This window comes from Moschus berezovskii, chromosome 20 (assembly GCF_049115385.1).
Source record: "Moschus berezovskii isolate FMDL1 chromosome 20, NW_MosBer_1.0, whole genome shotgun sequence".
NCBI lineage: Eukaryota > Metazoa > Chordata > Mammalia > Artiodactyla > Moschidae > Moschus > Moschus berezovskii.
This window is the reverse complement of record NC_142479.1, coordinates 34,727,463-34,754,314: the sequence shown is the minus strand read 5'-3', so window position 1 is coordinate 34,754,314 and position 26,852 is coordinate 34,727,463. Positions and strand designations below refer to the sequence as shown.

The 26,852-nt window shown below is 54.4% G+C and overlaps 2 protein-coding genes across 5 annotated transcripts in view; both read left to right on the top strand.

Annotated features, from left to right (window-relative positions):
• The window catches only part of SLC43A2 (solute carrier family 43 member 2), a 43,810-nt gene extending 25,512 nt beyond the window's left edge, over positions 1–18,298 (top strand). For 3 of the 4 annotated variants that reach the window (XM_055403237.2, XM_088828755.1, XM_088828756.1), the window contains exons 6-14: positions 450–542; positions 1,974–2,107; positions 2,191–2,393; positions 2,779–2,925; positions 5,706–5,844; positions 7,482–7,611; positions 10,363–10,436; positions 11,655–11,778; positions 12,462–18,298. In XM_055403237.2, the coding sequence (XP_055259212.1) occupies positions 450–542; positions 1,974–2,107; positions 2,191–2,393; positions 2,779–2,925; positions 5,706–5,844; positions 7,482–7,611; positions 10,363–10,436; positions 11,655–11,778; positions 12,462–12,623 (1,206 nt within the window). In that variant the 3' untranslated portion in view covers positions 12,624–18,298. Of the gene's footprint in view, positions 1–449; positions 543–1,973; positions 2,108–2,190; positions 2,394–2,778; positions 2,926–5,705; positions 5,845–7,481; positions 7,612–9,652; positions 10,312–10,362; positions 10,437–11,654; positions 11,779–12,461 lie in introns of those variants that run through there. The other variant, XM_088828757.1, reaches the window with a different exon arrangement.
• A 7,670-nt stretch (positions 18,299–25,968) lies between these two features.
• Positions 25,969–26,852, top strand: part of PITPNA (phosphatidylinositol transfer protein alpha) — a 36,864-nt gene continuing 35,980 nt past the window's right edge. The window contains exon 1 of the mRNA XM_055403155.2: positions 25,969–26,234. Within this exon, the coding sequence (XP_055259130.1) occupies positions 26,215–26,234 (20 nt within the window). The 5' untranslated portion in view covers positions 25,969–26,214. The remainder of the gene's footprint in view (positions 26,235–26,852) is intronic.

The following is a 26,852-nucleotide window of genomic DNA, read 5'->3' as shown; positions in this document are numbered from 1 at the left end:
AAATCAAAAGCGGCTTTTGCTGACATCTGGTCGTTCTGGGATACTGATATTTTTATTTATAAAATTATGCTCTCATTCTCAAATAGATTCTTATTTTTAACAGACTTGCTCCCTTTGAGGGTTGCCTTACTCACTGGCATCTCTTTGTAACCCTGCAGAGAACGAAGGCCCTAGCCTGTGCCAGAGCAGAGAGGAGGAGGGTCGCTTACCAGCCAGGAAGTCCTGTCTGCAGGTGCAGAGTCTGAATTCTGCATGACTTTCCCCTTCTTCCTTTATCACCCTCAGTCTGGGAAGAAAAAACATGCAATTAGCAGTGATTATCCCTGGACTGCTGCCTCATGAATTACGCAGGGAGGAGAGCAGATGAGACGAGGTGCCCGAGGATGCCATCATGTTGTCTCCCCTTCCTCCTTCATCCTCCCTGTCTGTCCCTGCTTCTTGTCTTTCAGCTGCCCAACATGTTTGGTGACCTTCGGTCCACATTTATTGCCCTGATGATTGGATCCTATGCCTCCTCGGCGGTCACCTTCCCAGGAATCAAGGTGAGGGCGTATGCTGGTGTCTGAGCAGAGGCCTCTCCTGAGACTCCTTCTGCCCTCCCCGAAGAGGGAAGTCACTGTGGGCACTGGGGCCTGCCCTTCCCCCCACCCACACCTGGGAGGATGCACCTGGGCACCTCTGGGAGTAAGAAAGAGACCTGCTGGGCCAGGGGTGGGGTGGGGTGGGGTGGGGTGGGGGTGGAGGCGTGAGAGTGGGGATGGTAAAGTCAAGCATATCTCTGCAAGGTGTGGCTGCAAGCTGCCTTTGCATTTTAGGGCTGGGGGAAAGAAAGGAGGTGAGAGAGTGGCCCCCATCCTGAATCCAGCTCCAGTCCCCTCTCCCTGCCCCCAGGTCTCTTGTCATTGGGCTGTTGCTCCCCACTGCCAGAGCGCTGCTCGCAGCCAAGTTGGTTCAGCTGTTTCCCTCCCAGGCAGGATTCTGAGCCTGTGGAAGTCATACGGGGTCAGGATGGAGCAAACACCTCACTGCTCATCAGCCCTGGTTTCTGCTCTAAATCCTGTTGTTCCTGAAAGGGCTTCAGAGCCAGCTTTTCTCTGCGGTGGCCCCAGCTCCAATAAATCCCCTTTCCTGAGGTCCAAGGGGAAGAGGCTGCAGAGCAGGAGGAGGAGTCATAGACACGGGCCTGCCACCCGGGCATCAAGGTGTCCGGAGAGGTTGGGCCACCGTCCCTGGATGTTAGGGATCCTCAAGTTCCTGGAGTGCGAAGGAGCCCTCCGGTTTCTCCTTCTTGTCTCAGTGTCTGACTGCTGGTCCCTTCCCTGGGGAGCTGGGCAGCTGTCTGCCACTGCCCTGGGGGCTCTTTGGATGGAAATAAATGGCAAAAATTACAATAACAGTCTAGCAGGCTTCCCACCTACCAGACCCTGTACTGGTCCCTCTACTGGGGTCACATGCACTGAACTGCACCTCAACACCAAGAAGATACCTGCCAGTGTCATACCCATTTCATAGAAGAGCAAAGTGAGCCATTCAGCTGTTCATTCCTTGAGTATATTTTTGTCACCTACCATGTATATGCTTCAAGGTGCTAGAGAAACATCAATGGACAAATCTAGAGATTCCTATCTTCAGGGAGCTGGACTAATAATGGATGAGGAAATGAATCATAAGTCAAAAATCTCAGCCAGGGCTGTTCACTGTAAGCCAGTGCTGTGACAGTGATGGGTGGTTGGGGAGGCCTCTTCAAGGAGGTGATGTTTGGTCCAAGCTTCAGGCATTTGGTCCAGGGCGAGTGGAGATGATTGAAATGTAGGTGCCTGGTGACCAAACATCCAGGCTGATGGGCCATGTTCCCCCCCTCAAAGCTCAGCACAGGGAGACCAGGACTGCCGGGTGCCCCCTGCCCACTCCAGCTTCTCTCTGCTAACTCTGCCCCACCCTGACTCTGCCCCCTGCCCCCTTGTGCCTCTTAGGTCATCTATGACTTTGGTGCCTCCTTCATTCTCATCCTCGTGGTCTGGGCTGGCTGCTCCGGGCTGGTTTTCCTCAACTGCTTCTTTAATTGGCCCCTGGAGCCCTTCCCGGGGCCAGAGGACATGGACTACACGTAAGTGGACCTGCGGTCTGCCCCCACTCCCACGCCGGCCAGGGGCCTGGGCAGCGTGACAGACACTCTCCCATGGCCTCCAGGGTGAAGATCAAGTTCAGCTGGCTGGGCTTTGACCACAAGATCACAGGGAAGCAGTTCTACAAGCAGGTGACCACGGTGGGGCGCCGCCTCAGCGTGGGCAGCTCCATGCGGAGCGCCAAGGAGCAGGCAGCCCTGCAGGAGGGCCACAAGCTGTGCCTGTCCACCGTCGACCTGGAGGTCAAGTGCCAGCCTGATGCCACAGGTACCCACCTGCACGTGGCCTCTCACATCCCAAGCCTGCCCTGAGCCATCAACAGCCCAGTGACAAGGAGGGGGCGTCCAGTCCAGATGGGGACCCTGATGGGGTCTGGCACCCCCTGAGGGCTCTCTAGGCACCACCTTCCTTCATCCCCACATCATCCCGCAAGGGCAGGCAGCACCATCCACCCTGTCTTATAGACTAAGCTCAGAGAAGGTAAGGGATTCATCCAGCTTATTTCATACAGCTGGGTGACCCAACTCCTGCACACAGCCGTCTGCCTCATCTGGTGTGGGGTGACGGGGGTCTCCCGGCCCCACGTGTGCCCTGGGCTGTGGGCCCTGGTGGTACCGCCCGGTTCTCCCTGAGCCCCTGGTTCTCCCTGCAGCGGCACCCTCGTTCATGCACAGCGTGTTCAGCCCCATCCTGCTGCTCAGCCTGGTCACCATGTGCGTCACACAGCTGCGCCTCATCTTCTACATGGGCGCCATGAACAACATCCTCCAGTTCCTGGTCAGCGGCGACCAGGCCGTAGGTAGGTGGCTCCCAAGCCCTGGGGCACACCCCACGTGCAGTGGTCACTTCTGCCCGCCTGAGGTCAAGTCCACCACCTGGCCAGCCGGAGAGTGTGGGGCTAGGCTGGGCCAGCGGGGCGGTGAGATGGCAGAATCCAAGGGCCTGATGATGCGTCAGAGCTGTTTCATCACAGCCGGGCCCAACTGTTCTTTCATGTCCCCACCAGAGTTTCCCAGTTTAGGAAGGAGGAGAGGACTGAAATAACTATCTGTGTTTGGGGTGTGGGGTGTGTTTTTCGTTGCCCGAGGGGGACGGTTGACGTGTGTGTTTATAAGAGAAGACACTGCACAGAACACAGTAGTCCACCTTAGAGCTTGTTGAAAGACAATCCGTCAAACCCAATGCCAAGAATCCTCCGGGAAACCACAGGGGTAGCGCGTGGGGAGGCTGGGGGCCGGGTTGGGGGCTGGGCCACTGTGGCTGGACACGGGGTCTCCCAGGATCTGTGCCCTGAACTAGGAAGCGAGGCCAGGTGGAGCCTTCCTCTTATGTAATCCGGTCCAGGCTTGTTACTTTTGGTAAACAGAACTGATAACCCACCTGCCCACTTTTCCCAAAGAACACACAAGCTGATTAGAGGTTTTGATTCTGCAAAGAAAGTCTGTACTTCCTCAGGGCCTGAGCTGAGTCAGCTTTAGTCATCCGAAAGCAGGACAAACACACTGGGTAAATCCTTTTTATTGGCAGTCTCATTGGTGTGCAACTTTTGGAGTTGGTTTAATTGTTTTTCTCTACAGGAAGATATGCCAGGGAATGTAAGGGTTTTTGCTTTTTTCTTTTTAAATTTATTTTCAGCCGCACTAGTTCTTTATTGCTGTAGGAGGATTTTCTCTATCTGCGGCAAGCGGTGGCTACTCCTTGCAGTGCAGGGGCTTCTCATTGCCGTGGTTTCTATTGGTGTGGAGCACACACAGCTGAGGAGTCGGCCTCTAGAGCGCAGACTCAATGGTTGTGGCACATGGACTTCATTGCCCTGTGGCGTGTGGAATCTTTTCTGGCCAGGGTTCAAACCCTTTTGCCCTGCGTTGGCAGACGGATTCATTACCACTGGACCACCAGGGAAGTCCTGTGTGTTTTTAAAGAGGATAAGAAACTCAGCTGTAACAAAAGGGGAAGGAGACTAAGGGACACAGACAATGCAGGTTCTATTCTGAAAATGGGTGTTCAGACATGAAGCAACATTGAAAAACCCTATTATGTGCCCTTGCAGAAATTCATAGCAAACACAAAGATGGGGGGTGGGAAATAACCTGTTTAGCTTCATTTCATTCAATGATATTCCCCTAAATTTCAACTGCAGGAACCCTTTTATTATGTAACATTCATTAAAATCTGTCCACCGTACTTTGGGGAGAGCTGATCTAGCCTGTCTAAAGCCCTTTTACTACAAACCCTGAGGCCCAGACAGGCAGAGACCCTGATGAGTATAGAGAAGAGGCCCTTACTGGCCCTTGGTAGGCAAATCTCCCTGCTGCTGCTGAGTCATGGCCTTCTCTTTTGCTTTATCTGAGAAATCTTTTGCTGCCCAAGAGGCATTTTTTTTTTTTCCTTCTGTTTCTCTCTTGCAAAAGTCAGTTTCAAGAAGTAGAGGAAGTTGGGCCAGGAAATTTGGTCCACAGCTGACAGGGCATTGGTTTTCCCCATCCTGCTCCTCTGAGCACTTGTGCCTGAGAGCTCACGCGCGTGCACACACACACACACACACACGGACATCTGGACGTCAGAATCAGGGGGCTGGCAGCACTGGCTGGTCAGAACTCAGGCTGGGTGTGGGGTGGATTCTCGGCCCCCGTTCTGCTGGGTCTTCCACAACCCCACCACTTCCCCATCATGGTCCTCCCACAAGTGCCACAAGACTGATTCACAGCCCATCTGTGACGAGGCCCCAGCCGCACATGACCGAGGCCCGAGCAGGCAGGAAACTGTCAGCAGATGCCCGTGCGGGGCACTCTGAGAGTCAGGGCTCCGTGGGAAGTGGTGTGGGTCCTGGGCCCGGAGCTCGCCGCCTCCGCAGCCCTCTCTCTGTAACAGCCTTTGACATTTCTGCTGCTAACCTCACTCCTCTCTGCTCTGTCACTTTCGCTTTCTCGGTGCAGTGATGGCCACCGGTAAGCCTGTGGGGGCCGGGGGGAGGGGGGTGTCAGGGAACACAGGACGTCCGCTCATGAGAAGCACCTGTCCTTGAACTCCAGACGCCCCCCTGAACTCCATACGTCACCCTCAGCCAGAACTGCAGGTGGGAGTGGCACAGCCAGCCTTCAGCTTCTGTTTGAGAAATCTCATCATGATTTTAAGGCTCTCTGAAGACCGGAGCCCTTACGTCAGGGCCCCTGTGAGTGGGGTCTTCTCAGTGTGTATTGAGGGGCAGGACACTGATGGCCATTGACACACAAAGCCTCGCTCTGTCCTGGGTCTTGGTAATCTTGTGGTTCCCAGAGTCATAGAGACCTCCTGGAGCTTCTGGGGAAGGTCATTGTGACATACTGGACTTTGGTAGCCGTTTCTTGGAAATAGGTGAGGGATTCGGAGGAAAGAATGGGGTGTCCTGCCTCTTGCTCAGACTTTGATATTAGAGGTTGTCTCCCATCATGACTCACGGTGACAAGGGTGGGTGGGTGGGGTTCTGGGGGAAAAAACCCAGAGGGCTCATGGAGTCACAGATTCTGCCCAGCCCCCTCCCCAGGCCTCAGAGGGCAGCCCCCAACCCCGGTCCGTGATCCGGCCCTTCTGTCTCCTCAGTGAGCCTCTACACCTCCATCTTTGGGGTGCTCCAGCTGCTCTGCCTGCTCACCGCCCCCGTCATTGGCTACATCATGGACTGGAGGCTGAAGGAGTGTGAGGATGCCTCTGAGGAGCCTGAGGAGAAAGATGCCAGCCAGTGCGTAGGCCAAACCCGTGCCCTGTGCCCCCAGAGGGAGCAGCCCACCGGGCAGGTGTTAGGGGGCTCCAGGGTTGGGGGGCGTTGGGTTGTGAAGTCAGCCAGAGAGGCGAGAAGGGGCCGTGCGCAAATCCGCTCTTGGCCCTCACTCAGCTCAGCACACATACTGGCCTGTCGCTTCTATCTGGAACAGTCTTTTGTATATAAAAGTTTGGAAAGCGCCAAGCTAGAAGAGAGGAGAGAAACCAGACTAGTAACTGTCAAACACCTGCCTTCAGGACCACACTCAGATCCTCAGCACAATTAGCACAGGGCAGACTGCCTTAGAGCTGTCCCATTTGCCTGCAAGGCCTGCTTCACTGGGCGTGAGTCGTAAACAGCTATAACCTTAAGACGTGTTAATAGATTTGTTCATGACTGTGAGAATTAAAGGAGGAACTGGAGCCCTTTCTGTACAGAAGGGTTTGGCTGTAAGATCAGAGGATGAGTTAAATGCCGTCTTCTTTGACTCCACCTTAATATAATAAGCTACTCTAGATTGTATCAGGCCCTGTGCCAAGCACTTAATGCCCAATCTCTCTGGGAAGCCTCCCAACACCTTGATGAGTTATACCCATTTTACAGATGAGGGAACTGAAACTAGGCGTTGGAGTGGCTTGCCTGAGGTCACAGGGGGAGAAAGTGGTGGGTCTGGGCCTCCCTGCGTATCTCTGAGCCCTTGGATGTCGTGCAATTGTCTGTGAGGCATCTGTGTGGGTGGTGAGACTCGAATCACTTGTAGTGAATTCACAGGGAGATAATTACAGAGATGCTCTGTTATCTAGGTCAGGTCCTACAGCCAGAAGGCGGTTGGTGCCCATTCCAGTTCCATTTGCCTCATGTCCATTTCTTCTTCGCTCCTTCCTGCCCCCCAAGGGGAAACCCACTTGCTCCCTTATTTGGCTTATTCTCTGGCTTAGCATCAGCTCCCTGCAGGATTTGGGTGAAGCTGGAGCCAACATTGAAGGAGGCTTTGCCACATCCTGACCTGGGTGCCTCCTCCTCCTCCCTCCCCATCATTGGAGATCTGACCTCAGTCTTCACTGAAATAGTGCAGGGTTCAGTTCAGTTCAGTCACTCAGTCATGTCCAACTCTTTGCGACCCCATGGACTACAGCACACCAGGCCTCCCTGTCCATCACCAACTCCCAGAGTTTACCCAAACTCATGTCCATTGAGTCGGTGATGCTATCCAGCCATCTCATCGTCTGTCGTCCCCTTCTCCTCCTGCCTTCAATATCTCCCAGCATCAGGGTCTTTTCACATGAGTCAGCTCTTCGCATCAGCTGGCCAACATGTTGGAGTTTCAGCCTCAGCATCAGTCCCTCCAATGCAGGGCACTGATGCACATCTTCTCGTGTCCAACCTCTCCACTACGGTTCCCACTCCACGCTCAGTCCAGAGGGTAGCTGTGGGGAGTGTCCCTCGTGAAGGTCTAGCCCCCACAGTCCCCAGCTAGCACTTGCTTGGCAGTGGTGTCTAAGTCTTGCATTGTACACAAGCTGTGACTCCCCTGGCCTGACTTCCTGGGAGAGTCTATTCTCTAGGGCCCCCCAACCCACCCCCGCTCCTGTGTTCCATGCTCCATGTCCCCACAGAGGTGAGAAGAAGAAGAAGCGGGACCGGCAGATCCAGAAGATCACCAACGCCATGCGGGCCTTCGCCTTCACCAACGTGCTGCTCGTGGGTTTCGGGGTGACCTGCCTCATTCCCAACCTGCCTCTCCAGGTGGGTGTGGGGGATGGGATGACAAGCAAGAGAGGGCCTGACGTCTCATGGGGGAGCCATTAGCAAAGTGACTTTTCATTCATTTAATTCAACCAGCCAAACCAATCAACCATCCCACCCTGGTTTATCAAGGGCCTTCTATCTGCTAGGCTCTGCACAGTGCTGAGTTGTTGTTCAGTTGCTGTCATGTCCGCCTGTGGCCCCATGGATTGCAGCACGCCAGGCTTCCCTGTCCTTCACTGTCTCCCAGAGTTTGCTTAAACTCATGTCCGTTGAGTTGGTGATACCATCCAACCATCTCATCCTCTGTCGCCCCCTTCTCCTGACCTTAATCTTTCTCAGCATCGGGGTCTTTTCTAATGAGTCGACTCTTGGCACCTGGTGGCCAAGGTATTGGAGCTTAGCTTTAGCTTCAGTCCTTCCAATGAACATTCAGGGTTGATTTCCTTTAGGTTTGATCTCCTTGCAGTACAAGGGACTCTCCAGAATATACTCCAGCACCACAATTCTAAGAGCAAGCTGTAAATGGAACTGAGATTTCCTTTCACAGTAGACCCTTCCCTGTGAAAGTGTATCATTCTTCTTGGTCTTGGGGCATCTTTCACACCATGAATACCATCATCTTACCAATTCTAGAGTCATTGCCTTTGATCAAACAGCTGTGATCTGACCTCCTAAGAGGTCTGGCCAGTCTGTGGCATTGATGGGAGCATTTGCTCTTCTGGTTCAGGACGGCCACAGGAAAGCCTCTGATGATGAGCTCTTGGTATCCGGGTTCAAAAGTTTAATTCCTTTGCACAAGATTTCCAATGCTCTTGGAACCTGACTATTGGCAGAGAGCTTGAGAAAGGTAGATTGTGTTACCTCCCTGGCTCCGCCCTTAGGTCCACAGAAGGGTTCTAGTTCCAGTCCTCAAGTTGATGAACTTTGAAGGAAGGGATACAGGTGACAGCATTGCTCCCAGATGGGTGTGGCCCGAGTCCAGGTGGTATCTTGGACCAAGTCCAGGAGGAAAGCAAGAGTCCCTTCCTTTCTACAAGTGGCCACATGTAGAAATACAGTGAACACCAGGTGCGCGGCACCCACGGGTACTGTCGAGTGTTTGTGCCAGCTCTGCATGCAGCTGGAGTCAACCCCGGAGACTGATGCTGGCTCCAGGCGCGGGCACCGTCACACCCCTGGTGCCTTCCCAGCCTCCTGGTGGCGGTGGCCTTCTCTGCAAGACCGGCAGACCCTTGCCCTGACCAGCTTGTCCAGTTGCGGGGCAGTGGTCAGTGAGGACTGCGATCTGCTTTTTGTTTTACCTACTTCTTATTGAAAGACAAGCTGTGAAAAGGCAGCAAGGCATTTGGGGTGGAAAGGGGGAGCCTGTAAAGGATGTGCGTGCTTTCGGGCACAGCCCTCTTGCAGCACCACAGAGAGCAGTCCCACTGCCTCCGCCGCCCACATTCCCGGAAACAGGGCTTGGCTGCTGTGCCTGATGACAGGGCTGTGTGCAGAGAACAAAGGCTCCCGGCAGCAAAGTAGACAGCTCGTGGCTCTCAGGAATCGTTAACAAGGGCCTGCTCAGCCTGCCAACAGTGGCCTTTCCTTAGGAAAGCAGAGTGAGAGGAGAGGGGGACAGCCATCTGCCAGTAGGGCCTGGAGGACCAGGCTGGGAGACCAGGGCATGGCCCTCGGGTCCGAAAAGGCGGGAGTGATGATTCGTGACCTCCTACCTAGTGCCGTGTCCATGCATACACTTAATAGCAGACTTTAGATGGGAGTCAGGTAGCAGGAGCCTTGGTTTGTCGTGTTTGGCAATTTCCATGGTGTAAGTGCATTCATCATGGCTAGTATCAAACAACACAGTATCCATTATCACTGACTGTGGACTTGGAAAGACACACAGTAACACACCGTCATATATATATTATGCATGCCCGGTTGCTAAGTCCTGTCCTACTCTTTAGGGACTCCATGGACTATAGCCAACAGGCTCCTCTTGTCCATGGAATCTCCCAGGCAAGATACTGGAGTGGGTTGCCATTTTGTCTTCCAGGGGATCTACCTGATCCAGGGATCGAACTCGCGTCTCTTGCATCTCCTGCATTGGCAGGTGGATTCTTTACCACTGTGCCACCTGGGAAGCCCATCATATATTGGATTGGCCAAAAAGTTTGTTAGAGCTTTTCCTTAAGATGTTCGGGGGAAAACCCTAACCAACCCAACATCTACAGTAGACTTAAAAAACCTTAAGACTAGAGGTAATAGTAAAACAGAATAAAGTAATTAAGATGTGATGGGCTTTGAGTATTCACGAACTTTGTTTTCAGTGTACAGTTGATCCTTGAACAACACAAGTTTGAACTGTGCGGTTCCACTCATACTTGGACTGTTTTCAATAGTAAATACATTCCGCATGGTCCATGGCTAGTTGAATCCAAGGATATGAAACTGTGGATACAGAGGGCAGACTATAAGTTTAATGTGGATTTGTGGCTGCATAGAGGGTCAGCACCCCTAATCCCCCGCATTGTCCAAGGGTCAATTGTAATTAAATTGTACCTTTAATGCAATGGAGTTGTTATTGATGACTGTTGAACAATTGGCTCAGAATTCTTGGCATTCAGGAGTTGGCTGTGGCAAGCTGGCCAAGCCGACTCCAGGGTGCCAGTGCCTCCACCACTCAGGACCCGGGGAGCTCTGGGGCAGGGGGACAGAGGGAGACCCTCCACGTCTCCTGCTCACACTCTGCTCTCCGCACCTCAGATCCTCTCCTTCATCCTGCACACGATTGTGCGAGGATTCATCCACTCAGCCGTCGGGGGCTTGTACGCCGCTGTGTAAGTCCTGGGGGCTGCGGGTGGCCTGGTGGCCAAGGGTGACGGGATGGATGAGCTGAGGGAGGTTCCAGGTGGGGCTGAGGGCCTGAAGGGGACCATCTTGTCCACCTGAGGTTCCTCCTCTTGCCTTAGATACTAGGGTTTCTGTGGGGTGTGTCAGGAGAAGGCCATACTCGGTGGGAGCGGGTCAGTGGGCAGACAGTTGGGTGCCCACAAGCCTTGGCATTTAACACGAGGTCAGTTCCCCTGGCCAGGGTGCAGCCCAGTATCGTTACGGCCTCAGGGGCTGCTGCTCAGCTGAGTCCTGGGGCTGCCGCTGACTGCTCACGGGAAGCGCAGGAGTGAGTTCTGGCTGCGTGCACCTGAATGTTGACCTTCAAATGGCCTTCAGTGGCCGCAGTGACATAAATAACCGAGCCCCGAATGTACCTGACAGAGCCCGCCCAGGGCCTCAAAGGGCTGGTCTGCCTGCAGTTTTCTCAGGCCTTGGCTAAAATGAAACCTGCCTCCTTTTCCAGGAGGCCACACACACCTGAGGAACCGTGGTTGTTCCTGTTCCTCATGCTGGGGCTTGGCTCAAACACCAGAACCCAGACACCATCCGCTGTCCCTCTCTGACCAAAGACAGGCTCATTCCTGCAGCCATTCCTCGCTAAGCCACGATGCCTAGTGTCCTGAGATTATGCCAGAACTCTCCCCCCGCTCCCAGGAACATCCCATAGGGGTCATTCCAGGTCTGCATGCTCCACCCTTGCCCACACCACCCCCCGCCCAAGGCCTGGAGGGAGTTGAGGCCACCCTGGCAGAGTCTGAGGGAGTCGGCCGAGGGCTGTGATGCTATGTTTCCGTGATGATACAACGCTCCTCTGGATGAAGGTGCAGCCAAGCCCGGCCCAGCCTCCTACCTGCTCCCTGGGCCTAGTTCCCGAGCCACAGACTCCTGCCGGAATCATGTTGTCCACTCAGCTCGGCCAGACACCCGTGGGCCCCAGGGGCTTCATGCTAGTCCAAAAGGAAAATTCTCTGCGTGGAACTGCTCAGCATGAAGCAGTCCAAAGATGAACACCCGACTGTCCTCTGAAGCTGTTCCCACATCTCCTGTGACACCGCAAGTTGCAGCCTGAGAGCACCAGCAAGTGGGGCCAGGCTGAGGCCGAGGAGCATCTGGGAAGCCGTACAGTGGCCCCCACGGTGACAGGCTCTCCCCTGTCCTGGCAGGTACCCCTCCACACAGTTTGGCAGCCTCACGGGCCTGCAGTCCCTGATCAGCGCCCTCTTCGCTCTCCTGCAGCAGCCCCTGTTTCTGGCTATGATGGGTCCCCTCCAGGGAGACCCTCTGTGGGTAAGAAGGGTAGGGGGGCGCTGGGTTATGGGCATCCACTCTACTCTGCTGACTGGGAGCTGGGAGGTATCACAGCATGTTCCAGAACCCCAGGACAGGCAGTTTGGAACTTTGGTTAGGGTCAGTTCAGGGATCCCTTGTGAACAGGCTAGAGAGCAAGAGGGGAAGAGTATCCTTTCTATCTGTTTCTTAAAAAAAAAAAAAAATTTATTTTGGCTATGCTGTGTGGCATATGGGATCTTAGTTCCCCAACCAAGGATCAGACCCATGCTTCCTGCAGTGGAAGCTCAGAGTCTTAAGCACTGGACCTGCTAGGGAATTCCCAAGAGTGTTCTTTCTGGACCTGATTTTGGGGTAAATGGAACCGAGTTACTGTCCCTGCCCCTCCTGCCAGAGGCTGGGGTTCATAACCGGGTTCTCTGAGCTTGTCCCAATCCCACCACACCCCTGGACCTTCAGATCAGCACGTTGGTGTGGCCCGTGGACCACTGGGGAATCCTGATGCCAAAATGTGGAATGACAGGCCCTCGGACCTCCTGAAACTCCTCCTTTGTTTCTCCTGTGACCTTCGCCTCAATCCCAAACTTGGGAGCGAGGAAGGGTCTGGCGGCACAAGGACGAGAGCGCACATGTGCTGTGTTCCCTGCCCCTCGTGACGGCCGCTCTCGCCCCTGCCTCCCCAGGTGAACGTGGGCCTGCTGGTCCTGAGCATGTTGGGCTTCTGCCTCCCCCTCTACCTCATCTGCTACCGGCGCCAGCTGGAGCGGCAGCTCGAGCGGAAGCGAGAAGACGACAAGGTTTTCCTCAAGCTCAACGGCTCGTCCAACCGGGAGGCTTTTGTGTAGCACCTGCCGTCTGGGGATCACGACCTCCCGCCCTCTCGCTTCAGTGACTCACGGTGTCCTCGTCCCCACCCCAGAGGACCTCCACACACTCCTGCCCGCGCGCAACCCCAGGATCCTGTCCTTCACTGTGTCGGAGTCCATGCTCCCTCCCAGGGCCCTGGTCCTGCCTCGGAGCTCTGCGGTGGCCAGACAGATGGGAGAGGGCCCGGACAGGCGCTTCTCCTCCTGCTGGAGGCGGGGAGGCCCTGGACTTCACTCTGCCACCCTCGAGAGGCCCTTGAGCCTTGGGGCTCCGTGGTGCCTGCGGGAGGAGCCAGGAGGACCCCCCGGGCTGGCAGACCCTCTCCCCCGAAGTGTGTCTGGATTCTGCCTCTAGCCAAAGCAGAGGGGTCTGCCATCCACTGCCTGCCTCCTGCCCCTCAGCTGCATGTCCAGTGACCACGCCTGCCTGAGGACAAAGGCTTGCACTGTCTGCACACCCCCCACCCCTGCCCGGTCTGGTCCCTCACCTCCTCCCCTGGCCAGTCTGAGCTGCCTGAGGAAGGAAGGACCCGCTTCCTGTTGTTGGTGCTAACTCCTTTGTGATTCCAGCCCCCTGTGGCCTGTCCATGGCCTGTCCTCCTGTTCAAGGCCTGTGGGGAAGCGACACCCCTGCCCCCCCATCCCCCCCCCCCAGCTTAGCCTGGGAAGGGTCTGGAGGGCTGGATGGTCACGTGGGAACCATGGACAAGGCCGGGCAGCGGTCCTTTCCCTCTTCCCTCAGGGCTTGAGTGGGGGCATGTCTCCACTGTCACCCTCTGTCCAGGCTGTGACCTGAAGGGAAATAAGGGGGCACCAACAGGGGATCACACACACACACACACACACACACACAGAGCTGTTTTTGTGGAGGGTGGAAGTGAGGCTGCGGCTGACAGTCCTGGAGGTCCAGGCCTGGGTGGGGAGGTGAATTTGTGAGAGGCCTAGGGGGTGTGGACGTGTGGGCTGTGTGTGCACGTGCTGTGTATGAGAGATGTGTGTGCGGGTGGTGGCAGGGTGTGGACTCTGGGTGTCTGCACTTATCCTCCCAGAGCTGCCCCCAGCTGGCCAGGCCCACAGCAAGCCCAGCACCCAGGAGCCAGCCCCGTTCAGGGCCCAGAGATTGTCCCAGGCTGCAGGGCCACAGTGCCCCCTGCTGGCAGACTCTCCCAGGGGCCGTGGAGCTGTTTACGAGGACGAGGCCACCTTTCCTCTGCCAGGCAGGCCTGGCTTACCAACCCACCCACCTTGACTGTGCTCAGAAATGTGTCTGAGGCTTCCTGGGAGTTCTGAGAGGGGTGGGTGGATTTTTAGGTTATTTGTTTTAAGTTTTATCAGACTCCTTTTTATAAAGCAATAAATCCATTTCCCTACTGGTAAGGGATGCCCCCTTCTAGCATATCAATTCATGACTCCATGTGCCTGTTTTGAGCTTGAGAAGAAAAGGCAGGACAAAGTTTTCTGCCACTGACCAGCTCCAGTTGTCCCCAGCTCCAACTCTGGGTACCGTCTCTTTCTGGGTGTGATTGTCGTCTTGGGAGGGGTGGTGGGCCAGGAAAAGACCTTCCTCCCCTGCCCCAGCCCTAACACATCAGGCCTGTGCAGACACCTTAGAAGTGTGGCCACCCCCGCCTCTGCTGCTTACCCCAGCCAGACAGGCTAATCCTGACCCCTTTCATCCCTGCTCAGGCTTCCTGTCACCAGTCAGCCACACCAAGGGTTCCTCCTTTGTTCAGGACACAGGGTGACCCCAGACGAGCTGCAGCCTCAAAGACAGCAGGAGCAGGATGTGGCGGGAGGAATGGGTGGTGACGGGAAGAGGCAGACCCAGACCTGAGCTTCCGGTCACAGATGAGCCCCTGAAACTCATCTCCCTAGGCTTCATCCACTCAAATACTCAAAAGCAGGTATTATTAAAAAAAGGAGAGAGTGTGAGATGAACATTTCTCCCAAAGCAGTCCTAAAAATGCTAGTTCTGGGAGATGTTAAGGTTATTTTAATTTTTAAAAAAGTTTTGGGACTTTCCTGGTGGTCCATTGGCTAAGACTCTGTACTCCCAATGCAGGGGACCTGGGTTCAATCCCTGGTCAGGGAACTAGATGCCACATGTCACAACTAAGAACCCAGTGCAGCCAAATAGATAATTTTTAAAAAGTTTGGTAGTCAGATTTGGGAAATGCTGGACAAGGTCAAGTTAGTTCAGTGCTGGTGGGCTGTGCTCTTCAGAAGGATGTGGTGGGCAGCTGGGGAATGGTTTTAATCCCAGCCACCCTCCCACCCCCCCACCCCCGGGTGTGACCCAATGACCACCTGCAGCAGGAGGTTTTGGGGTGCTTGTTAATAACATAGCCCCTGGGTCTTGCCTCTGACCTAGAGAGAAACTAAAGTCTATTCTTTGCTAAGCACCACCTGGTGTGCCCCCACCCCCAACATTTGAAACCCACTGACAAGGGAGTGCAGTTTGGGGCAGTGCTGATTAGCAAGGGCCCTTCCCACTGGGAAGTGTACTGAGGCCATACAGACACAGCCTGTGTTGTGTCCAGCAGCCTCCAGCCCAGCCGAAGTGGGAGCTTCGACCTGTCTCTCTCGCCCACCTGCCTGCAGGGTGTGTACACTTTGTGGAAATGAGCAGGCATTGAGAAACCAGAGTTCAGAGTGGAAAATAGTCCAGAGCCAATACTGTTTGGGGCTTAGGGACATGAAAATGAGAGCAGGGTACCAGGCAGTTTGGGTACCACATGTGCCACGCTGCACCGCCCCCCCCCCCCAGTCATTTTACTCTGACTGCAGGATTGATGGGTTATATACTTTCCCATTACCATCACTGAGGCATGCTAAGCCAAGAGTCGATATAGTCCCCTCCCTATTTTACAGCTGGGAAAATTGAGGCCTGCACAGGTAGAGTAACTTGCTCATGGTGAAAGCCAGGACTCGCATATGGTCCTAATCATTGGAGCAGCCATGGCCCTCTAGATCAGGACAGTCCATTCGGAGAGGCAGCCTGGGGGCTGCCAGGCCTTAAGATCAAGACGAAACAGCCTGAGGGAGGGAAACAGACACAGGCAAGTTCTCCTTTTCTTGGAGCCAACAGCTTCCTCAGAGAGAGTGGGGTGAGCTGTACATAGTAGAGTCATCTCGACCCTAGAGGCTGACGGTAACTTGGGGGAGGAAATCTCTGGTGACCCCCAGCCATGAGAGGAGTGCCCTGGGATGGGGACGGGACCATGGGCTGGTCAAAGGCACTGGTCATCACTGGCCTGGGCCCTCCATCATTCCCCTAGTTCCTGGTGGGAAGGAAGGAGCAGGCAGTAGTGCCTGGTCCAGGGCATTCAACTGGAGCAAGAAGCAGGGTTTGGCCAGCCTCAGGAGTATTCCCAGGAGCCCCCTCCTCTCTGTCTCCCTGGACTTGAGTCCAGGTGACCGTTTGTGGCTGGCTTCCTCCAAAGCCTCCTGGCCTCTGCCTGTGGCTCTCGCTGCCTGGGCAGGCAGGAAGGTTCCCACCCTCGTAAAGGCCACAGATGAGGTTGTGGGTTCTTTTTGTTTTGCTCCATCTCCTGTTCCCTCTTGTACTCAGTGTCAGCCTGGTGAGAAGAACTCCAGCCCTCCTTGTTCTGGCCCTGGGCTGTGAAGCATGAGGGCCTCCCACTGCCCTGGGCCCTAGGCATGCTGAAGGTGGGGAGGGGGCCAGTGTTGGGAGGACATGGGCAGCACCATCCCAGACAATGCGCAAGCATTCAGTCGGCCAGTGGAGTGTGTTTTTTCTTATATCACGATAATGCTTTTAATAATTCAGCTTCTTACAGTACCCACACAACAGAAACTGACAGTCCATGTTGCTGTTGTTTAGTCACCCAGTCGTGTCTGACTCTACGCGACCCCACGGACCGTAGCCCACCAGGCTTCTCTGTCCCCGGGATTCCCAGGCAAGAACACTGGAGTGGGCTGCCGTTTCCTTCTCCAGGGAGCTGGGTTTTGTTTTATCTTTTGGCCCCACCTTGCAGCATGTGGGATCCTAGTTCCCCTACCAGGGATGGAACCCACACCCCGTGCATTGGAAGCTCGGAGTCTTAACCACAGGGCCACCAGGAAAGTCCTCAGGGGTGCGGGGTGGTGGTGGTTAATGCATTTGCATGTCCATCTGTGAATTTAAACAGATATGCACCAGGGGCAGGTGATTTGGAGGGGTCAGGCTGTGGGCCCGCTATGGCAAGAGGCTCCCGTCTCTGAACTCTGAGAAGTCTTCTTAACAGAGTCAGGCTTCTGGGGCTGTTTAATCCACAGCTTCCCTCCCTCTGAAGGGTAATACAATGGATTCTTGTGAGTTCTGGGGCAGGAAGACGTCTTAACTGTGGGGTTAGGATTAGGAGCCCAGGACCCTGAAAGTGAGGAGGTGGGTTTTCTACAGGCTGTGGGGCTCCCCTGGGATGGGGGTGGGGTCAGGGTGAGCAGGCCGGCTCTGGGAGCCTGTCCCCGACCCAGGCCCTGACTCACCCCAAACCCTGGGGTAAGGCTGCACGTCAGGAAGGAGGTGCAGCGTCATACTCCACGTGGGTGGCCCACCGCGGGGCAGACCTATCCCGTCTGTGCCCTTGGTCACTGCAGGCAGCACTTCCAGCCCTGGAGTCAGCCTTTCTCAGCCTCCCGAGCAGATCCAGGACTGAACTAGGGCCTCCAGCTGCTCAGTCCTTCCCAGAGTGAGACTCTATCTCCCGGTTCTGAGGATGTGATGAGGGAAGGACCATGCCTATTATCTTGTGACCATAGACAAGTCTTGAGCCTCAGTTTCCTCATCTGTAAAATGGAAGCGTTAACTCCTGCCCCAGAAGACTTGGTGGACATGAATGTCAAGCAGTTGCACATTATTGTACTTGGCACTTAGTAGGCACTTAACCAGTGATAGCATTATTTTTATGACCCTGGAGCGGGGCAGACAGCACAGGGGATAAGGACCACCCCCACCGACCCTCCCCCGCCCATATAACAGGACAGACTTCAGGCAGCTCTGACTGGGACTTGTGGCCAAGTGAAGGAAGTGAGGTCCATTTCTTCTGATCCCTCCCCTTCTCAAGACCACCCTCTCTCAGCAAAAGCCTTAAAGTTGTCCCCCTGTTCACTTTGACGTCTTTCACGTTTTGGTAAGAGACTTGGCCAAAAAGCTTCTCAAGATAATCTCTAAATGGGGGATGTTCAGGCACTCTTGACAGTTTTATGTTGAGGTGGGTGACTCAGAGCACAGCTTGTGGACAACACCTTTACGCCACCTCCTTGTAAAACCGCTCGGCGTGCCTCCGTGTGCGTGTGTGTGCATGTGTGTGTCGAAGTCTGGAGTATAATTCCAGGCACATCGGGTGCGAACGTGCTTAGAGGAGGGTGTGGGAGCTTACCTCTCCTTGGACAAAGAGAGGGTCACGCCTCGCTGAATCTCTCTCGGTGGGTGGAAAGGCCCAGGCTCTGTCCAAGGATCCAGCCCAGGCCCTCAGAGTGGCGTCTGAAGGGTTAATCTGTTCCCGTGTCAACCGGGGTCAGTGTGTTGTCACTGACAGCTCAGCAGCTGACCCTGACTCTTCCTGGCCCTTCGCTGTTTCTAACACCTGGCTTACTTCCTGGCACACAGTAAGCGCTCAATAAACGTCTGCCGAGAATGGCTGAGAACTGCTTCCTCCTTGGCCCCTGTGTCTCGTTCTCTCCGAGCCACACATTCGCGTGCCACTTGTCTCGTGCCCATCACCTGTCTGAAATGTGCTCCCTGACCCCCACCCCTCCTCTCGGTTACACTCACCGTGGCTCAGCTTACATGTTTGGCTCACCTTCCCCAGAGCTGGGGGAGGGGCCGAGGAGGGGACCTCTGGGTGGTGGGGGGAGCCCAAGGCAGCTGGGAATTCCAGTTCTGAGGCAGGTGCTCATCCTTGACCCTTGGCTTTTCTCCTGAGTCAGTGGTCATGGGCACACCTGCTCCTCCTACGGGTTTCCCACGAAGCTGGGCCCTGGGCAGAGGCAGCAGGAAAGAAGAGCCACTGGGCTTCCTCAGAGAAGCCCCAGGGAAGGGAGAGGACAGCCTGGTTGTCTGAAGCTTGGGTCCCAGCCCTCTAGGGTGGAGGGCATTGAGGCCCCGGGCAGGGAGGCCAGCTGGGGACAGGGTAGGACCCTTGCATGGCACACAGGGCAGAGATGGTAAGAGGACATTCATGAGGGCTTCTACTTATCAGGACTGCAAGCTCAAAAGCCACGCTCCGCCACAGCCCTGCGCTGTGACCTTCATTTTCCCACTTTTGATGCAGACAGAGGAGAAATAGTTTTCTAGTATAAGTAGAACCCCAGCATGATGATGTAAGGGCCGCTGGACAGTGACCTCTCTGCCAGGGACACAAGAGAACTTGGGGGGCACCACGGGGACCTGGAGGCCACAGCCCCAAGTAAGAGGACAGCCTTGATGCAGATCTAACTCTTCAAGGCCTTGTGGGAACCAGCCCACTGTTGCCCAATCTCCTGATTTTTACAAGAGAAGCTGGGAATTCTGAGTTTTACCTAAAACATCCCCATTTTCAGATGTTGGCTCAAAGAAGTTTATTTTAAAGATCACGGCTGCTCAAATGGCTTTTCACCATATGCAGGCCAAACTCAGCTGGAGGCAGGGAGAGCAGGAAAAGGTCAAGTCCAGGGTGCTGCTGTTCCCTCACTCCTACTGATACTGTTTGTCCGGACTGTGCCCCACGTGGGCTGGGACTTTCTCTTTCTACCTGTGTCTCCCCCAGCCTGGGGCGTCATGAATGCTGTCCATTGAGCAAGTGGTTAAACCCTCTAGTCCGGCTTCTAGAGTGACCCTCAGGCCTTGTTTAGGGACAAGGAATTGTCAGGCCCAGCGCAGGGCACAGCCAGCCAAGCTCACAGGCCCAGCCTGGCCTATGCACTCCTCTGCTCAGGGGGGCAAAGCCAAGGCAGGGCCATGCTTTGTCTGCTCTCCTGTCTGTCTCCCCAATATCACAAATGTCTCCTGAGAGCTAGCGTGGGTGCTGCTTTGCCACGATAATCTCTAGTGTCTTGAATGGTGCTGGGCGTGGAACAGCTGCTCAATAAATACTGGAGGATGAAGTTTAAAAAAAGAGAGCGAGGGCTTCCCTGGTGGCTCAGTGGTAAAGAATCTGCCTGCCAATGCAGGAGACAAGGGTGCAATCCGTGATCTGGGGAGATCCCACATGCTATTGAGTCTGTGCTCTACAGCCAGGGAGACACGACTACTGAGCCTATATGATGCAACTACTGAAGCCCGTGCGCCCCACAGCCTGTGTTCTACAAGAGAAGCCACGACAATGAGAAGCCTGCACACCGCAACTGGAGAGTAGCCCCCGCTCACCACAAGTAGAGAAAAGCCCACGCAGGAACAAAGACCCAGCACAGCCACAGAGAAATAAATGAATAAAATGGGTTTTTTTTTAAAAAAAAAGAGTGAGCGAGAGAGAAATAAACCAAAAAGCGGCTGAAACTGGCTGAGACCAAGGCTGGGAGAAGAGTATGCTTTCAGCAGGCAGGAAGGGACCGAGCTGAGGATGGAAACAGTGAAACACAGTCTCCCCCAGATACCGGGAGATGGGTTACAGGTGTGGCTGCGACCGAGGCGGTAAGAAGGGCCAGCCAGCCAGGAGCATTGACAACGGGGGGGGGGGGGGCCAGGACCGTGAGAGGCGCAGACACTAAGACAGTGCAAAGGAGACAGAGGGGGTCCAAGAGAGGGCGGATCACAACCCAGAGCTCAGCAACAAAGACCGAGGTGGCAGCGAGGAAGGGAGACAGAGAGAGGGAGGCGCGGAGGGACGGGAGGCAGGAAGAGAAAGAGAGACGGAAGGGGCCCAGAACAAAAAGAGAAGGGAGAGACAGAGACACGGAGACACTCGAGGTGTGAGACAGAGAGAGATACCAAGGGATGGAGAGGAGAGCCGGGACAGAGGGGCGGCCAGAGCGATGGGGAAAAGATGGGTGCAGATGGAGGAAGAGAGACGCAGAGAGAGACGCAAGACAGGAAGACTGCTGCGGTCCCGGAGATTCACGTTCTCCTCGCCGGCCCAGCCCCGAGCATACACAAGTAGCCTCGAGGGCTCCTTCCTCACAGGCCCCCCTTCCTCCAGAATGGTCACACAGAAGTGTGCCACGCCCCGCATGAAATCGCTTTATGCGCATTGCCTCATCTACCGACATCCAGCAAGGCGGCCACTACCATTGTCTCCATTCCCCAAATGAAGGACCTGAGGCCCAGAGAGGTTAAGCAACTTGCACAAGGTCACACAGGTAGGAAGTGGTAGGATTGGAACTCCAAGGCATCAGTCACCAGGGGTTCCTTCCCACAGTGGGATCGTTGGCGCACAGTGGGGCACCCTGGAGAGTGCTGTGGGCCCTGCTTGTAAGGCCTTTTTTTTTTTTTTTTGGCTACACTAGGTCTTAGCTGCAGCATGTGGGCACATGGGATCTTTTTAGTTGCAGCATATGGGATCTAGTTCCCTGACCGGGCATTGGGAGCGCAGAGTCTTAGCCACTGGACCACCAGGGAAATTCTAAGGCCTAACTGTTATGTACGCCTGAAGCAAAGCTTGCTGGAGGAAGACATGTAAGAAACAGAACACCTGAAAATAAAATGTGGAGGGAAAGGAAAGGCAGACATTGTTCAGATACCAAATGTTGTTAAAATAAACTCTAAAATAATAATTTTTAGATGATTAGGGAAGTCTGAATATGAACTGGGTAATGATATCAAGAAATGACCGGTTTTGTTCAGTATGATCATGGCATTGTGGATTCAGAAGAAAATATCCCTATTTCTAGAATGCACATGGGAATATGGAGGGCAGAGATGACACGATGTTTCAGAAAAGAAATGGAGCAGGTGTGGTAAAAATCTGGCCAGCAGTTGATCCTGCTGCTGCTGCTGCTGCTAAGTCGTTTAGTCGTGTCCGACTCTGTGTGACCCCATAGACGGCAGCCCACCAGGCTCCTCTGTCCCTGAGTTTCTCCAGGCAAGAATACTGGAGTGGGTTGTCATTTCCTTCTCCAATGCACGCATGCATGCTAAATCGCTTCAGTCGTGTCTGACCCTGTGCGACTCTATGGACAGCAGCCCACCAGGCTCCTCTGTCCACAGGATTCTCTAGGCAAGAATACTGGAGTGGGTTGCCATTTCCTTCTCCAAGTTGATCCTGAGTGATGAGGAATGCGGATTCCTTAAGGTCAGTTCTCTAACTTGTCTCTCAAGTCCCCACATTCTGTCCTGCCTGTGTGTGTCTAACAAATGAACCACTTATGCTCCGACTGAAGGCTCTTCCCTGGCCTCCCCGCTTCCCAAACTGTTCACCTAGAACCCTGACTCTGTCCCTACAAAGATGACGTTCCCCTCTTCTAGCCAAATATTCATCTCCACCTTGTGCCCAGACACTTCCTTCACCTCTCCAGCCTAGGAGGCCTCTCCTTGGACCCTTTGCAGCACTGTTCTTTGTGTCACACACGGTCACCTTTACGGCCAGCTACTTTCATCACTCGATACAGTTTTCTGCACGTGCGAGGCCTCCTTTCTGTGATTTCCTCCACATGGAAGGTGTTTCTCGGGTAATTTAATGGTTGCTTTGCTTTATATTTCCCTCACTGCCCTGCAGGGCCCTCCAGACTCCCTCATCTCAACTCTGATTCAGGTTTCTGTCTAAACATGACCTCTTCTTTTTGTTTTTTTGGTGGCAAAGCGTGGCTTATGGGATCTTAGTTCCCCAACCAGGGATAGGATGTGAACCCCAGCAGTGAAAGCACTGAGTCCTAACCACTGGACTGTCAGGGAAGTCCCAAAACATAGCTTCTTCTAAGAGTCTTCCCTGACCAACCATCTAATACCACCTTCACTGCCCACAGCCACCTTGTTCATCATCTTCGTAACATTCTCCTCTACTGGAAGTTATTTCTGCATTTGTTTATATTCTGCCTTACCCCACCAAACAAGGTAAGTGAAACTGTACAACTCAGATTTGGGACCTGAGCCCACATGCTGAGACTCAAACTCGGTTAGAACTGAGACTGGGACTAAACCCACAGTCTTTTAAATGAGATCACATAGGTCTCAGGCTTCCCTGGTGGCTCAGGGTAAAGAATCTGCCTGCAGTGCAGGAGACATGGGTTCAATTCATGGGTGGGGAAGATCCCTTGCAGAAGGAAATAGCAACCCACTCCAGTATTCTTGCCTGGAAAATCCCATGGACAAAGGAGCCTGGTGGACTACAATCCATGGGATCACAAAAGAGTTGGACACGACTAAACAACAACACCTGGTCTGAGGATTTAATGAAGCTCAGGTTCTTGATGTCTTGATGCAGAAAGAATTCAGTGAGAGACAAAATGATAGGTAAGAAGTGGGTTTATTGGATTTCCCTGGTGGCACAGTGGTTAAGAATCCACCTTCCATTGCAGGGATCACGGGCTCAATTCCTGGTCCGGGAAGATTCCACATGCCGTGGAGCAACAGCCCATGCACCACAACTGCTAAGCCCCTGTGCTGCAACTACTGAAGCCCTTGAGCCTAGAGCCTGTACTCCGCCGCAACAAGAGCCACCACAAAAGCCACCACAACGTGAAGCCCACGCACTGCAATGAAGCGTAGCCCCCACTGGCCACAACCAGAGAAAAGCCTGCACACAGTAATGGAGACCCAACACGACTGAAAATAAAAGAGAGGTGGATTTATTTAGAGAGAAACACACTCCACAAACGTCATTTCAGAAGGTGAGAGCTCCTGAAATATCACCTGGTAGTTTTTATGGGCTGGGTAGTTTAATAGGCTAATGAGGAGGAGGATTATTCCAAGTATTTGGGGGAGATTTCCAGGAATTGGGCAACTGCCCACTTTTTGGTCTTTGATGGTCAGCCTTGGAACTGTCTAGGTACTGGTGGGTGTGCCATTAATTACAAAGGGCTCCTCTGGTGGCTCAGACAGTAAAGAATCTGCCCGCAAAGCAGGAGACTGGGGTTCGATTCCTGGGTTGGGAAGATATCCTGGAGAAGGGAATGGCAACCCATTCCAGTATTCTTGCTTGGAGAATCCCATGGACAGAGGAGTCTGGCGAGTTACAGTCCATGGGGTCACAAACAGTCAAACATGACTGTGTAATGTATTATAATGAACATATAAGGAGGTTCAAGGTCCACCAGAAGTCCAATCTTCTGCCATCTTGGACCTAGTTGGTTCTAACCAGTTTTCATCATATGCTATGCCATTCTTTTAAAGGTTGTGTCCTGCCCCCTTCCCTCCTGTTTCAGAAGGATTTTGTTTTTCTTGGTCACTCCTGTATCCTGAATGCCTAGAAAAAGACACAGGAGAGGGCGAAGAGTTCAATCAATATTTTACGGAGTGAATGAGTAGATGTAGTCTTCCCAACTAGACTGTAAGCTCCAGGTTACTTACTTCCTGGAGAGAGCTAGCACATGGCAATTATTAAATAATTTTCTTCTAATTGATTGGTGATGAGCTAACAGGTTGGTATTCCAGGAATCTTGTGTTCAGCCTGGAGTTACCATCCTCCACCTGGCTGGGGGCCTTAGTTCCAACAGAAGAACTCAAAGATATTGTTTTACTGCTTCACCTTTGTTTCTGCATTCCCTCCCTTCTTGGATTAGCAACTGTTTGAATCTGCCCTTTGGAACTCCAGGAAAAGTGTACAAGGCTGCATAACACCTATCTCTTAAACAAACAGCAAACACAGAAAGGGAGACACAGAAAGGATCTGTCCCTGGGAGGGCCCCACAGGGTCCTGCTCCATTTCAGCCATTGTCTTCCCATCTGCAAATCTGCCTTCGTTCTCTTTTCCTGAAGGTGATGCTATCTACCCAGATTCCCAGGCCAGAAACCCAGGAAGGAAGTTTTCATCCCTCCTTTCTCGCTGTCACGCTCCCAGCTAATTAGTCAACAGAGTATTGCTGATTTTACCTCCTTTGTTGCTCCTGAATCCATCTCTGTCTTTCTTTCCTCCCCTTTCACCATCATTGTCTTAGTCCAACTCTACCTGGACTTCTGCAGAGGCCTCCTCACACAGGTTCTCCCTGCGTCTTCTCTGGTTCCGAGTGCCCTTTTCTCCCAGCTGTCAAACACCAGACCTGCTTACAGACCTGCTTAAAGCCCATAGATGCCTGCCCATGCCCTGAGGATGGACTCCAAACACCTGAGCACCCCCAGGAACTGCATACTCTGCCTGCCCCACCCCACTACAGCTCCTCAGCCCTCAAACTTTATGCAGCATTCACTTCTTTCAGTTCCCCTGAAGTACAAGCTGGCCTTCTGGCCCCCAGCCATTGCATCAACTCTGCCCCACACCTCTTCCCATCTCAGCCCCCTGCAGAGTTCAGTTTAGAACGCCTTCCTTTAGAATGCCTTTGCTGACTACACATCCCTAGTGTGACCCCACCAAACCTGTATTTCACCTCTCACAGTCCTTTTCATCCTAACTGCCTGGCTGCCTCTCCATTCACCTACCTACCACCCCCAGGTGATCTTGAGTTCCCTAAGGGCAAGATGATATCTGCCTTGTTCACTCAAGTTTCCCTGTTGGTTCAGATGGTAAAGAATTTGCCCTGCAATGCAGGAGATCTGGGTTTAATCCCTGGGCGGGGAAGATCCCCTGGAAAATGGAATGGCAACCCACTCTCCAGTATTCTTGACTGGAGAATACCATGGACAGTCATAGGATTGCAGAGTCGGACACGACTGAAATGAAACCAACACTTTCATTTCACTTGCTCACTCAACAAAAGCACAGATTTTGATGCACAGCACACCCTCAGCAAATAACTTTTTGGATAAAAGACATTAGACTACTGACTGCAGGGTAAAAACCTCGGCCCCATCACATGCTAGCTTTGGAATTGAGCAAGTGTCTCTTTCTCTTCTTTTTTTCTTGAGCTAGTCTCTTGACCTCTGCCTCCCCTTCACCTGTCAATGGGGACAGTAATAATACATTTCTGATATACAGTTGTAGTGAGGAGTCAAGCCCTTACGTGCACATAAACTTGGCCATTATTAACATTTTTTTAATACAACCTTTCCTAGATCTCAAACCACACCACAGGTCAGGCCCAACCGCACAGTAGCATCTGTTCCGCCTGCAGATGAACAGTCACCCTAGGACCCCGCGGGACACCTGGGTGTCGGCCCCGCCTACTGCTCGTGTCTTGCTTACGCGCGGACCCACCCGGGACGCGAAGGCCGCCGCCGCGGCCCACCTACGGACGGGAGGGGGCGGGCCCGAGGAGGCTCCGCCTCCGCGCTGAGGTCAGCGCGCAGCGCGGCGCGTGACGCTCTGGTTGCCGCAGAGACGCCCCGCCCCCGCGCGGCGCTGCGGAACCGGAGCTCCGGGCGGCGTCGGCAGCGGCGCGGGAGGCGGCGAGGCCGGGGCGGCAGGAGCCGGCGCGGCGACCGCGGCGAGAGCGGCGGGGACAGAGCAGACCACGACGAAGGCGCACAGGCAGCCGGGCCGGGCCGGGCCACGGGGAGAGCGGCCGTCAGGAAGCGGGCGGGAGGCTGGACGGGCAGCAGGCAGCCGCCGAGCCGCGAAGCGACATGGTGCTGCTCAAGGAGTAGTGAGTGTCCAGCCGGCCGTGCGGAAGCCAGGAGGGAGGGAGAGTCGGGGATGACGACCAGGGAGGCTGATGGCCTGGCGGAGGGGATGCAGCGGCCGGACGGGGCCCGACGGCATGGAGAGCGCTGGATGGGTTATTGGGCGGCTCAGCAGGGGCTGAGGGGACGGACAGGGCCGGAGGTGGGCCGAACGGGGTCGTAGAGAGGGAGGGATTCAGCACCTGAGGTGCGGCCCAAGGGGCAGCGAGGACCGAGTAGGCCTGAGGAGAGGCTGAGGGGACAAAGAGGGCCAGGCAGGCCTGGGGTGAGGTCAAGGGGACAGTGAGAGCGGGACAGGCCATGAGGAGGAATCGAGAGCGCGGGATGAGACGTGGGGTGGTCCTGGAGTGGAGGCTGAGGGAGGAAGGGGCCAGCCAGAGCTGCAGGAGTGGCAGAGAGGACCCCCGGGAGAGGGAGGAGTTGTCCGAGTGGCCCAGGAACAGTTAGACAAGGGCAGACAGGGCCAGGGATGGGGAGGGGGGTTTGGGCCAGAATACTGCCAAGGGGCACTGGGAGATCAGGTAAGACAGCTTCTGGAATGGAGTTGAGATGATGGGTGGAGTGTGGAGGGCCACCTGGGG